The sequence below is a fragment of the Danio aesculapii genome, chromosome 15 (genome assembly GCF_903798145.1).
Source record: "Danio aesculapii chromosome 15, fDanAes4.1, whole genome shotgun sequence".
Taxonomy (NCBI): domain Eukaryota; kingdom Metazoa; phylum Chordata; class Actinopteri; order Cypriniformes; family Danionidae; genus Danio; species Danio aesculapii.
Genome location: NC_079449.1, coordinates 21,681,952 through 21,696,871, shown reverse-complemented (window position 1 = coordinate 21,696,871; position 14,920 = coordinate 21,681,952). Strand labels below are relative to the sequence as shown.

At 38.1% G+C, this 14,920-nt stretch overlaps 1 protein-coding gene across 4 annotated transcripts in view; it reads left to right on the top strand.

Annotated features, from left to right (window-relative positions):
• bcas3 (BCAS3 microtubule associated cell migration factor) overlaps positions 1 to 14,920 on the top strand; it is a 386,382-nt gene that overhangs the window by 8,786 nt on the left and 362,676 nt on the right. For all 4 annotated transcript variants that reach the window (XM_056473462.1, XM_056473465.1, XM_056473461.1 and 1 more), the window contains exons 6-7: positions 5,442 to 5,523; positions 10,440 to 10,512. In XM_056473462.1, the coding sequence (XP_056329437.1) occupies positions 5,442 to 5,523; positions 10,440 to 10,512 (155 nt within the window). The remainder of the gene's footprint in view (positions 1 to 5,441; positions 5,524 to 10,439; positions 10,513 to 14,920) is intronic.

The following is a 14,920-nucleotide window of genomic DNA, read 5'->3' as shown; positions in this document are numbered from 1 at the left end:
GATGGAGGAGGGTATACCAAAGATTTTTCTGCAATTTGTTAACTGAACAACACTGGTTATTTAAATATTGAGGAGCCTCGAGTTGATGATGTGGTTGGAAGTCGATTGGATAGCTCCTATCAGCCTAGAGTTTAATGCCAGAACTTGATGTGAATTTGTTGAAAATAATTATTGAATTACATTCTACACATTTAGAGTTTAAAATTAAATATTTCAGTATTACAATTATTTATAGACAATTCAAATTTGCAAGCTTATAATTTATAACATGAAAAACAATTATCTACATATTAGCATGCAATCATAACATTAGCCTGCAATTAACTTTATCAGTTTTGCTTTAGTATTATCTAGTCATACAATGTGGTCATTCACGAATGACTCATTTATATTCAATAAAAGATTAAGAGAAAGCCATTTGTGTAAGAATTTAAAAATATGTTAAACATATTTTGAATGGATTTTTCCTTCAAAGAGTTCAGATGATAAAGGCATTAAGTGCTGTCTGAATCTTCTTCTAAAATTAAGTTTTTTTCAGCCTCCTGTGCTTGTTTGGTTATTTCACTTTAAAGGCAATGAAAATAACCTGTTCATTGCCATAAAAGTGAAATTACTGAACCTGCATCAGAATTATTATTATCTGGAAATATATAAAGAGAGTGAATTATGTGTCTCTTATTTTGAATTTATTTGTCGTACTTTTAAATTATTCGATAATCTTTATTACAATTACGATTTTAGTACTCTTGTTTTTATGAATACATTTATGTATACATGTATTTTTCTTGTATGGTGTATGTTTTTTTTGTATTTAACATGTTATGGGTAAATGGTTTTAGGCCTTGTCTTAACATCATGTGGCGGTGTAATAATATTTGCTTTTTAAAATTGAATAACTGTTAATTTTGCCATAAATCTATCTATTGCTATATGAATATTGCATTACATTGTAAATGGATGGACTTGTTGTGCTCATTTTAAATTTTAAACATTTTGTGGGGGGTGCCGGAGCACCCGGAGTAAACCCACGTCAACACATGGAGAACAGGTAAACTACACACAGAAATGCCAATTGACCCAGCCGGCACTTGATCCAGCGACCTTCTTGCTGTGAGGCGACAGTGCTAACCACTGAGCCACCATGTCACCTTCAAATGTTTAGATTATTATACAATGAAACATTCAATTCCTTTCAAATAATAAACACAGTGAACATGAATGCTTTTCAGCCTTTACATTGCTCAGAGTATTTTAGGAAGCAGATCATAAGTTCATATGCATTTTGCTTCTCATTATATCAAGAGCTCTTCAGGCCAGGAGACTCGGACATCACCAATCCCTCTTGTCTAATGTGAGATCTCCATCCTTCATCTGCTTTCAGAAGCTCTTCTCTTTCTAAGAAAACAAACACAGCCTCGACCTCCCTTAGCTCCAGATGCTGTTAATTCACTCCCAATTCACCGAATTCCATCACACAGAGTGGCTGAAGATTAACAAAACTCATTTTATGAGCAGCGTCTACACTCCATCCATGAATATGACGAAATCAGAGATGACAAGAGGGAGAAGTCTCAATTTTGCATATTGCTGTGATAAATAGTAATGTAATATCTGAGAGCTTGGTGATGGATGCCACCACTAAAGCCGTGTAAAGCGAGGATGAGCAGTCTGGTAATGCACAATGACAGTCGCATTAATGTAAACCTCACAATCCGCTAAATTCCATTATTCCTCTGCCCCATTTGCCAGCCGGGGGTTTTGTTTTGTGGCCCGCTTGCATTACCTCTCTCTTGTTTTCTCCCCTTCTGTCTCTCTCTCTCTCTCTCTCTCTCTCACATCAAATGTACCGTGCGGTAGATGCCATATTAATCTCCCACTTGGCAGCTACAAAGTCTGCACTGAGCGCTTTTAATAAAAACACAACTCTGATCCTGCATTCGAAAAACCTACTAATTGTGCAAAAGAGTGATCATCCTCTGCTGGCTTATCTGCTTAAGACACATGGATTATGGGCAGTAATGTGATAAAGGACGTTTCTGTAATTTAACGCACACAGAGACGAGCATTCAGGGCTTATTCTTAAAACAAAAAAAGCTTGAATAAAAGGTCGTAGGATTTGGGGCGCCAATCAAAATATTTCCGCTCATACGATGCGATATGCCACTCCCAGCTTCCGTTTCACAGATCTTTGAATTTCCACCAGCTTATTACAGTGTCGGCATTGGAATGACGCGATTAGGACTAATTGAATTTGTGTTTGTATTGATATTACGACTGAGTCAAATGTAGCTGGTCGTTCTGACTGCTGGATATGTTAGTCACGGACATGCCGTTGTTTTTTTTTTTTTTGGAGGGGAGCACATTTATTGAGTACATGGTGGCTTTGTTTTGCGGTTTAGTTGTTGGCTCGCTCTCCATCCTTCATGTGAAATCTGTTTTTCTCAGTTTGCCTTTATTTGTCCTGCAGTGTGAACAGATCTCTCTTTGTTTGCGCCCCATTGTTCTTTGACTTCCATCAACCACATTTTTGCCCTTGCATGGCATCGTGTTGATCAGCAATTCTGATTTTTCTTACTGGCGACAGTAAGACAAGACTCCAGACTAACATTTGAGACCAATTTTTACACTAAAAAATAGTTGATGCCTTACGACATACTTTTAAAAAATTTACTTTATTTTTTAAACAGTGTACAGATGGAGGTATAAATGCTGGTGATTATGTGGATCGAAAAGCCTTCTACGCTGTAAAAAGTGTCAGTTTTTTTTTCACATTTAATTCATTCATTCATTCGTTCATTTTCTTTCAGTGTTGCATGTGTTTTTATCTGTTCATTCATTTTTTTTGGCTTAGTCCCTTTATTTATCAGGGGAACTGCCAACTTATCCAGCATATGTTTTATGCAGCAGATGCCCTTCCAGTTGCAACCCAACATTTGGAAACACCCATACAATCTTGCATTCACACACATACACTATGGTCAATTTAGCTTATTTAATTCCCCTATACTACATGTCTTTTGCATTGTGGAGGAAACCGGAGCACCTGGAGGAAACCCATGCGAACATGGGGAAAACATGCAAACTCCACACAGAAATGCCATCTGACCCAGCCGGGGCTCAAACCAGCGATCTTCTCGCTGTGATGTGAGGCAACTGCGCCACCGCACCGCAAATTACATACATACATGCATACATACATTTATTTATTTATTCAGTCATTCATTCATTCATTCATTCATTAGGTGTAACAATTTGAAGTAATTTCATTCAGTGTTCGTTTTTTAGTCTAACTGGATTGTTATGGCTAATAGTTTTTTTTGTACACTAGTTTTCCTTAGAATATCAATGGTTATATCACAGTCATTTGTGATTTGCATTGGAAGACCTCAGTGACTAGTTAGAGGTTCATTCCGCTGGGGTGACCCCTGATAAATCAGGCACTACTTCCGAGTTCAGACGGCATGATTTTAGCTCAGATTTTAACTCTGCGATAGGTTTTGACAAATCGCAGACAAATGCCTGAAATCACAGGCAAATCGCAGCTTGTTCACGTGAGTATTAATCACACGGTGTGAGCTATCAAAGACGTGATCTGAGAGAATTACAGATGAGTCATCGACGCCTGTGAGATATTTGGCATGCTTAATATCTGAAGCCGTCGGCGATTCAAAATCATGCCGTGTGAAATGTGTTCTGATTGAATATAACATCAGCGATTGACCTGCAACCAATAAGAGAACAGAATCCAGTAGTATTAGTGTCTGCAGGCCAGCAGGAGGTTAGGAAGAACTTAAAACGCCTAATTTTCTGTCTAATTTGGACCCAAGAAATGGAGGAAAAACTAGTGCGAATTTGGCAGGAGCACTCGTATCTGTTTGACGTGTCATCTGAGCAATACAATGGGTTGAAAAATAACAAAATTGAGGAGAAATTGCTAGTTCCTTTCAAAAATCAGGTGAGCAAAATAAGTACATTTTCTACCCCACTAAAGGCTTCTTTCCCATTATATAATTAATAACAAAAAATATACCTCACGTTGTTTCCATGTCACTTTTCGTGTGTATTTGGTTGAGACGTAGTTTGTGGACCGAGACAAAGTGGTCGGCGATTCTTCCCATTGTAAAGTCATTTAGTGTAAAACACACTGTTGCCGATCCATCTTACAGTGTAAACACAGCAGTGACGGGACGCAAACCCAGATAGTCATGCAGTGTGAACACATCTGTGACATGATTACTTTGAAAATCGTGCAGTCTGAACTCGGTATAAGCAGAAGGAAAATTAATGAATAAATGAATGAATGAATGACCTCAGTAACTCACTTGATAAAGAATTAGCATTTGCTCTATATTGTTGTTTTAGTGAGCTGTTACTAGCTGTGACCAAATTTTTAAGCTATACTCAAACCAAAATCAGACTGACTGAATCATTCAGTTCACTGCTTTAAGCTGGATAAAATGATCCTTTAAATTGGTTCAAACTAATTATAAATCTGTGAACTGCTCATCACTACTTTTCCAAGAAGAGGTAGATAAAAATTTAAATAAAAAAAACCCTGGCCTGCTCTTGACACAAAACGAAGACAATATGACTTTCTCCATGAATTTATGGCTCATGAAGTCATGATTGAATCAAATTAAACACTTTTATGATCTTTTTGTAGATTTTTTTTTTTTTGTTTGTTTCTTATTTTGGAGCTTAATGACCCCAGCGCTTATCCACTTTTATTATATAAAATTGACAATGGCTGAGCTATTCTTAAAGGGCTAGCTCACCTAAAAAAACAAAAATGAAGATGAGAAAGCAATTCAACTATGGTTTACATTCTCGCTTGAACAGCACCACTCTATTGGATATTGGATGCAAGTGTCATTGTCAAATACTTTGAGTTTTAGTGGCATCTATTCGTTTTCTGTTCATATCCAAAGGGCAGATAATATTACACAGCTATTTGTGTGTGTGTGTGTGTGTGGTGTCTTGCGTCGGTTTGTCTATAGATGCCTGATGTTTATCTTCTAGTTGTTGGGTGACTCATTATCAAACCACATCAAAGCCACTTCAGACCAAACAGAGCATTGTGTGATTCACAGTCAAGGACATTTATGTCTGTTAATGTTCCAAAGGGATGCCACAGTGTTTAGGACATTCGTCATGGGTGTTTTTAGTCAGACACTCTTTATCAACTTTTTTTGTGCGTTGGCTGATTTAAAAAAAGTTAAAACTGTGTAGCACCATCAGCTCTGGACTCTTATTTTTTATGGACACTGTCTTGTCTTGCCTGATAACCTTAGTGATGTGACTCTGGTATAAACCCATATGCACATTCACAGTTTATGCTTCGCATTCTCACACCCACCGTCCTCTCTTCTGTGTCTTTGAACTGAGTTTATCTCTCAAACATCACCGTGTGGTGCCTTTAAACATGTTTCTTCTCTTTGCAGCTGAATGGGGAGGCGCAGGAGCTCTTCTCTGTGCGGCATGGGCCTGTGCGAACTGCTAGGATCCTGCCTGCTCCACATATCAGTGAGTGTCAGATACACCACCTTGTCATCCCACTTCTACATAACCAACCAGAGACTAATAAATGCATTCATTTTAATAGCATACAGCGACTGCTTCAGCTGCATTTCCCTATTTGATTGCTCTTAAAATGAATACATATTTAAAAAATGCCTGACTAAAGCAAAGTCACTTATTTTGATGTTTGTTGTCTACAGCCATGCCATCTATCAGTGCTTCACATAGGTTTGAAATATACTTGCGGTGGTAGCTGGATTGAGACACACCATTTACCCACACTACATAAATAGTGAACTATATGCGACAAACAAAACATAATTTTTAATAATAATTTTATTTATTATGACGCTGTTATACAGTTTCTTTTTAATGGGTTTAAGTAAAAAAAAGACTGTTGAAATAAAAAAAGAAATACTTTTATGCTATTCAGGAGCCATGTGCACCCACTGACAGGTATATTCTGCTTCTCTCTCCCTTTCAAGTTCAAAGCAAACTTGAATGCCAAAGCATTTTAGATATAAAATAGCCTATGTAATATATTAACATCACCAAATGAATCAAATAATCAGAAAATGAGAAATAAATGACAGAAAAGGTCATAAAAACAGACAATATCTCTAAAATATTTTCATAATTGCTTAAAAAAAGATTAAAAGTAGATTTTTTTTTTAATTAGGCAAAAGTGTTGATTAACCATTACTAATGGTATAGACCATTTCAATGTGGTGATGTCATTGGCCTATGAACATTTCCTGCTTGTTATCAAACTAGTTCATAACTGTAACAAGAGGCAATTCAATCATAATTTAAAATTAAAACAGCTATCATAACATTAATCCAGAAAGACAAACAAAAAGCGCTCAGGGGTAACTCAAATATTTGGTCGGTGCTCTTTGGGTAAGGGATTCATCAAAACAACAACAGAAATTAGTCCAAGGCAGTCGGAAAATGTGAACAATTTAAAAAGCTTTTATTCTCATGGCATAATCTTAAAAAACCTACACGTTTCGGCAAGGATCTGCCTTCATCAGGGTAACAGTCATCAGGTGCGTCTAGAGTCTCTTTTGAGTACTACGGTCACATGACTCATTCAAATCCCAACTACACTCAAATAATTTAACAAACAAAGTCAACTATCATCATTAATTTGTTTTTCATTAAGTTTTAGCCATGCGAATAAAGGCTTTTAAAATTTTCCACATTTTCTGAGTGCCTTGGACTAATTTCTGTTGTAGATATCATAACATTATTTATCAATGTGTGGCTCTTTATGGATTTTTGGAAGCTATAGAAATTAAAAGTGTAAAACAGGAAATACGTTGGGACCATTGCTTTTCTTTACATCCCTCAAAATGGTCTAATGGTGAATTTGCAACCAGTTTTGATGACATGTTGTCCTCTCCCAGTATATTGTAAAGTTTTTCTGAGTGGTTTAGATTAATGAATCTATTATTTACCTTTTCTCTTGGTATCATGGCTATCATGTGCAGTCAGCTGTGAAACCAAGCGGAAAGTAGTCTTTAATAAAAGAGTAATGCAAAAATGCATACGAGCTTTAGAAAGCAAAAGCAAAAGTTGAATTCTGGACATTTTAGGAGGTTTAGAAACCCGGGCCGGATGAATTTTATAAGTCCCAAAAATGCACATCTCTGTGGGTCTGCAGAGCACTTGAGACTGCAGGACTGTTGACAGGTCTCGCGGGCACGGAACGAAACTGGTAAACGGGAGAAGATGTTTCACTGCTTAATCGATCGCGGATGTTTGGTTGTATTGAGCTGATACAGAAAGTGTAAAAGGATGTTAATAACAGTAAAAAAAAAGTGCCACTAAATATACCTGGGCAGCCAATAATATACATGGGCGGCCAACCCAAGTAAAGTTTATGTGTGGGAAGCACTGTCTATACAGTATATCGAGTTATATGGTTATATTGTCAACTGTCTAAATTCTTATGAGGGCTTATTTATAATGTAGGACTGTGATTCTGAACTGGTTTTGTTTCTTGATTCAGACATTTTCCACACAACACCTTACAAAAATTGTAACAGTAAAATGGATTTTTTTATAACACTGATGATGAGAATCAGTACGAAATCAGCTGATTAAAATTCATTCTGAAGGATCATGTGACACTGAAGTAATGGAGTAATTCCTGCTTTGCTTTAGCTTTATGTTTAAAATGGATCTAAAAGTCTAGTATAAACTATTTTATACTAAATTGCTATATTATTCACAATATTAATGTATTTACTGTATGTTAATCAAATAAATGCATATTGTAGATAAATTGCTTTTGTGAAGCATTTTTCTCTATGATAAAAGTTGGTAAGCCATCCTACTGTATGTATAAAAACAGTTTCATTTAATTTGTATTTTATTATTTTAAAATTTACTTGTTTTCTCTTCCTGCTGTTTTCCTGAATAGATATAGGACCTAACTTAGGGTTGCGATCCCTGCCAGAAGCTCTTTCATTACTGTGTGTAAAGCTGCTGCTCTGAAATATTATTACAAATTCCACATTCCAGTGACATCCTAATTTTCAGCTTGTCATGAACAAGCGTCCACCCCCGAATTGAAATATGCGTCGACAGAGCACGATCTCCGGCTACGCTTAAATTTATTTCACATGTCATATGTTACATAAACAGCACGTTCTTTTACATGTCATGTTTGCCACTGCTATTTGTCCATACATTTGCAGAAAGTAAAATCAGTTTTCGGCAGTTACATGCTTTTTCGAATCAAGTTAGACCGAGATGTAGCAATTTATAAAGTTCCATGTCTCTCTTCCTTACTGGCTTTTCCATATATCATGTTTAAATTAAAGACTACCTTCTGTTTCTTAATAGCGCAGAGAGCTCGCCAGAGCCCCGCTGTTTTCCCATCATAATATTAAAATCAGTCCTTCACGATTATGTTGGCATGCTGTCAGCTGGCTGCCTGGACTTTTACCGCTGCTTTGGCAGAGAGGAACTGCAGACTTCTGTGATTTTCCTTCTCTTTCATCACAACTCACTCATTGGTCATAGCATGCTTGTGCTCATTCCGTTTGTTAGGGGACCAAAATGAATAGCCTGACAAAAGAACGCACGCTACATCTAAGCTAAAAAAATGTGCAACCTGATTAGGTGTGCTAGAATTTTATGTTATGTCAAATTCTCTCCCTTTTTAAGATAAAGTAGTGCGGTTTCTTTGAATAAATCAGGTTGTTAGTTATGATATAATTCAATCCGTTTTTTTATTTGTTTATCCCATATGCAAATGTAAAAACAAAAGGAATAGGAAATGCACTGAGTTGTATTGTAGGGTGACATTTATGCCCAGAATTTGGGTTCTGTCCTTTTGGCAGATTTAAACAATGCACAATAAAGGCATTGAACGCCGGCTGGATTGGGATAAAAGAGAATTGTCATAATAAGAAGCAGCAGACGGCCGACACATGAGGAGAACGCTTCTCAGCTAAATCAAATGAATTGTACAAGTGGGGAAACTGATTGTGATCTGTTTGGCGCAAACAGTGTCATACTGTAGTGGGATTTAAAAAGAGTAATTGTTTTAGCTGGGTGGGCGGATTTGGAAAGTCCTGAAAATAGGTGTCAATTTTAATAAGGCAAGGTCTTTCCCAGAATAAAGAAGGAAGTTCCACTTTCTCTGAAGAGACAAACTGACTCTTTTTTTTTTTTTTTCTTCCTACATCCGTTCTGTTTCTGACTTGTGCTGTTGTTTTGGAATGATTAATTTCCAGGTGACTGCTACGGATGTTCATATTCACAGCTGACCAAAAGTCAGCGATTGCTTCCTCACTATTTCAATTTATCCAACTGTTGAAAGCAGCTCTCCTATAAATGTACATTTTTCTGAAATACAGGAAATTTGTTATGTCTTCCAGAAAACAATTCCCTCAATATTTCTCCGCATAAATTAAAAGCAGACATTGGAAAACACAAACGAAAGCCACTTGTTTTAAAGTCCAGCCGTTTTCGAGGCACACAGCTACGGGCAGAGAGGAACACGAGGTGGTTTGTGCCCCTTAATTGTTCTTTCAAATAGAAGGCAGCTGTTGTCCTTTAGAAGCCTGTCGTATTTGCATTATGATTGGATATCGTGAGCAGTCGCAATGTCTGATGACAGAGAAGTGAAGACGGAGGAGAGGCCCTTTAAAGTGTTAGGGTTTGAGAATGACACATTTGCACTCACACGCCATGCCACAGGGGCTGTTCTCTCCTGGAGCTGATTAGTGTCATGCCATGGCTGTCCAAATTATAGCTCCAATAAAGGCTAACATCTTCTTCTACCCCAACATGAATGAACGACTCTCCCCCCGCCTTCTCTTTTAAATCAAGAGAATTAGATAAATATGGCATCTGTAAACTTACTGCAACATGTTTTCTCCACCCAAAGTATGCCTACTGGCCTTTTGCCGTTCTGTAATTCCTCCGAAGCCTCGAAATTAAAGCCAGTCAGACAGAAGACTCCTCCGAAAGCTTTAAAGGCTTTCTCCATTAGAGTCGAAGGAGAAATGGTTTGTGTTCAACACATCGAGCTGAGTGGCGTTTCTGTTCTCTGTCTCCATTTAATGTCTTGCATGCTGGTATTTTAATTTCATTTGATCCATATAAGTCTTTGTGAGGACCAGGGCATTATTTTCTGGTAAGTGAGGTTGTGTGTATGTCAAAGCTGACAGGAGTGAGGTGCCCGCTTTATTTAAAAGGATATTTTCAAGACATAATTTTGATTACAGATCTCTTGCTATGCAATCAACACACTTCCTGTTGCAGTAGCTGTTTTTTAAGATGGAGTTCGGCGGGTGGGTGGCTTTGGCAGAGAGACAACGGGCCTCATATGCGGGTGGCTAATGAATGTACCTCTTTATGTGGGTCAGTGGTTAATGTTCCCCCTTCTGTCCCTCCGGCTGCAGGTTCCCTCAACATTGACAGCTTCGCTGAGAAACGGCCCCTCCTCGGCGTGTGCAAGAGCACGGGTTCTTCAGGGTGAGTGAACAACGACCACGTCACTTCCACTGTCAGCTCGGCCTAGTGTTACAGGATTGTTTTTAAAACTGCACACAAGCACGTTTTGAGCAGAAGGATTGATGACACAATTATAGATTTATTTATCAAAAGCATTTTTGGTTCTTTTTTTTTTGTTTATATTTCATCACATATTATAATGATAGATAATATTATTGATGAGCATGAGACATTTAAAGGGCACCTATGATGAGAATCATCTTTTGGAAGCTGTTTGGACAGAACTGTGTGTAGGTATAGTGTGTCCACAGTCATATTGGAGTGATATAAAGACAATAAGTCTCTTTTTTTTGTACATTTCCTGATGATAAAATAGAATCCCATTTGTAGGCCCACCGCAACGTGACGAAGGAGTTCGGTTTCTCCGCCCAGCGGTTTGATTGACAGTCGCAAATTAGCATGTCTCCATAGTTATGCTTATAATCATATCAACAAGACAGGACGTGCACAAAGCAACTGGGATTAAAAGATCTGTTCAGCTCTCTGTGATCATCAATCATCATCAAATGTGATCAAGAATGAATTTTACAAGTTTAAACATTTTTAAATCAGTGCATGTTTGTAATGAATTAATGTGATTTTACCGTCTTTACTTTATCCCCACAGACTCATGTCAGTACAGTTATAAAAGAAGACGCTTCCCAGTTTGGGGACATTAGATCAGGTTTATCTTGTAACATAACGGATATCCATATAGGAGTTGATGTTAACGTGTATCCTGTCACATTTGCTGTGCAAAAACAGTGCGCTGTTTGTGTGTGCGTGCGCGCATGCGTGCGTGCGTGCGTGCGTGCGTGTGTGCGTGCGTGCGTGCGCGTGTGCGTGCGTGTGTGCGCGCGTGTGTGTGTGTGTGTGTGTGTGTGTGTGTGTGTGTGTGTGTGTGTGTGTGTGTGTGTGTGCGTGCGTGCGCGCGCATGAACTTTGTAACGACATTGTGTGTGACTCATTGTTGTAACTCCACAACAAATACATCAAATAATCATTGGGAAGTACTTACTGTAGTATTCCTCTCAAACGTTATGTGAGATCTGCTTTCTTCATGTTTGTCACTGTGTTGTTTATCTGATGCAGCCAAGGCGGAGATTGAGGCACACTCTGACAGGCATATGGGAACGGTGGGCAGGGAGAACTAGCATTAAAGGCACAGGCAACAAAGACAGCTACATTGTGTTCAGAGCAGAAAATTCAATATCATAATAAATAATCTGATGGGTGTTTTGAGCTGAAATTAAAAGACACATTCTAGAGACACATAAGACTTATCTTGAAAAAGGGGTAAAATATGCGCCCTTTAAAACTGTAATCTGTGTAGTGTTTGTATTATAGTTTGTGCAGTTGTAACATCTATAGGTCGTGGTGATGGTGAGTCCTCTCATATGATTGTAATGCACTTTGGGTGTATGGCCATACACAATAAATGCGCTATATAAATGCACATTAAAACACAAAATATCAAGAAAATGTTCTTTTAAGCGTATTGTGCAGAACACACAGTTGACTGCAACACACAAAGTTTGTGCTTATGAGTGCATTTGTGTGCATTTTTAAGTGCATTGAGCTTTTAAAAATTTGCTTCAGACAACTCACTTCAGTAGATCATTTTCTTATTGATAAGTGTGCTTTTCACAGAAATGGATTTTGTGCTATTGAAAATTAGTGAGAATGGATATGGAAAATGGACAGTAAACCATTGCATTAATTTGCTATGTTGCCAATATTTCTATCTAACCTGTGCAAAGATTGAGAATGTTGAATAAAACATTCTTAATTATAAAATGTTTTCATCCCATGTGTTCAAGAGAATAAAATAGTTACTTCCTGGGAAAATGACATGATATATCAATAATGAAAATGAAAGTTCCTGCCAGTGGGAAGCAACTGTACTGCCTCTTCCTTTATAATAAATGTGTTGTGCCTCAAAACTGCAGTCGCCAAATACAGTAGCACTCATTGTCGTGATAGTTTGAGTTTGGAGACAGTTTAAGTTTGATTGAGGGACACAATCAACCGATAACTAAATTCTCTCAAGTTTAGTTTTTAATCCAGAAATCTGCATAAGGATAGATGTATAGAAAGTATTGTGCTGTTTGGAGGTTTCATTTGAGAACTAATTTGTGTGCAGTTTAGTACATTAGAAGTGTGCCAACATATTGCAAATACATTGCACTATGTCATGATTTAAGACCAGTTGAGGTGAAATGCAGGTCAAGGCCATTTAAAATCTTTGCACTTTTTCCCAAAGTGAAGTTTTATGGATATAATAGGCATGTATCCTTCTCCCGCAGTGCGCGACACGAGTGGAGACATGTAAAACTCTTCATGAAGTGAAGTCCATGTGCTAATGGAATGTTCCGTCTGTTGTCTGGTTTATGGCATTTTCCCATTTTAATGCACGGTCTAGTCCAAGCCACATCCCTCAGCGTGTGCAACATTTAGATATTATGAGGTACAAATCCTAAATACATTTGAAAACCTGTAATTTGTTCTGCATAATTCTATCGGTTTAGAACAACGATATCTCCAGCAGAATAGATGTAAAGAAATTTGTGTTTTTGAAACTAATAAACACAGCAAAAGTCAATTATTCATTTAAATTATTTAGTCTGACATGTTAACTGTTCCAAAATATTTTAAATGTATCCCAAATTAAATTATTTTGTGTTCAAAGAGGAAAAAAAGTAGTTGTTTTTTTTACCCAGGCATTTGAAAAGACATATTTTAGAGCAGTAATCACAATACCGTGAAACTGTGATATTTTTATCCAAGGTTATATCGTCAGAATCATACCGCCCCATGCCTACTGCTGACTGATGGACCCTTTCCACTTAGTGGTTCGGTACGCTTTTATGGCCGTTTCCACTGTCAAAGGGTACCTAAAAGAGAACCGTACCGTACTACCTTTTTGGCCCCCTTTCGAAAGGGCACCTAGCACGAGAAAAGGGTATCAAAAGGCAGAGCTAGACGCGCAGCTGAACGCTATTGGTTTACAGAGATACGTCACTCGCAGAAGCAGGACAATGAAAACAAAGGAAATGCCATTAAAACACAGCCAAGACATTACATTGTAATAATATATACATATAATGATGAAACATGGTCAACCCGAGCTCAAACAAACCTTGTCGTCGTCTTGATAAACAGCCACAAAGCCAAAAAGAACAAAATCTACTGTGTCCTGTTGTTGTTTTACGAGGCCATCTAAAAGTGTTAGCGGTTTCACTTTCTCCAGAGAGCTCGCTGTGCGTCTATGTTATATTTAAAATAACAAACTTTTTGAGCTCATATTAATAACATGCGTGTGATCATTGAAGCGATTCTGATATCCCATCCTTTCAGAAACGGACAAACGCAAGAGTGAAGTGCAAAAAATCAAAGGAGAAGCCGGAAAAAACAGAGCAGCAAATGATGCTTTCTGCAACCTAAAACATGAACAAACTTCCATGTTTAACTATTATCATCATCTGTTGAACACAAGTATTTGTGTATAAAGCATCTGTTTTGTGAGAAGTGCTTCTCATATGATATGTGAACGACCCATACAGCTTTACTGTGACATTTCCTCGAGTAAAAATAACGTCATCTGAAACTTTGTCGTACACCACGCCCACCAAAAGGGTACCCTTTTGGCAGTGGAAATGCAAGCCTGATAAATGTGACCCGTACAAACCTGTACCGTACTGTACTGTACCTCTCAGTGGAAACGGGCAATGAGTGACCGACCTGGTCATCTCCAGAGGGCCAGTTCTGCTACCTTGGACCCTGAATTTGTTGAAAATATGCCCCCTTAGGGAGTGAGAAGGAGCAGGGCACATCAGTTACTGGCTCCTCTCCTCCCCTCAGCTACGTCTGCCACCTCTTAAAACCAACTCCTCCGCTTCTGCTGCAAATCTTAACTCAATATTTCCTCCTGAGGAAATAGAATAAGGAAGTCTGTCTTCAGGACACTTTGATGGAGACCACCATCCCAGCCGTTCCAAGACTAGAGCTTTACTCTGCCGGCTCTCATGCAGCCAAATGCGCCGTGTCCGCTCTGACATGGAGACAGACTCTGACGGTTTGGCTTTGCACTCCAGCAACGGTTGGTCTAATGTTGAAAACATGCCTCGTGTTGAAAACCATAACCCTCTCCCTCCGGGTGAATGGTGTTGCCGCTGCTACGTTCCAGTAGACGTGTTTGGTAAATAGCCTAGGTCTGTACTTTCCTTTTTTTTTTTTTTGAAAGGCTGCACTGTGCTCGCTCTTTCCCTTATACTGAAATAGTTCATAAACTTACCAAAGTCCTCACACGATTTTTAGTATGTAATCATTTTGAAATAACAGCTTTTGTCAACCACCAGTGTGGATGCTGTCTTGACACTCAAATGGAAAA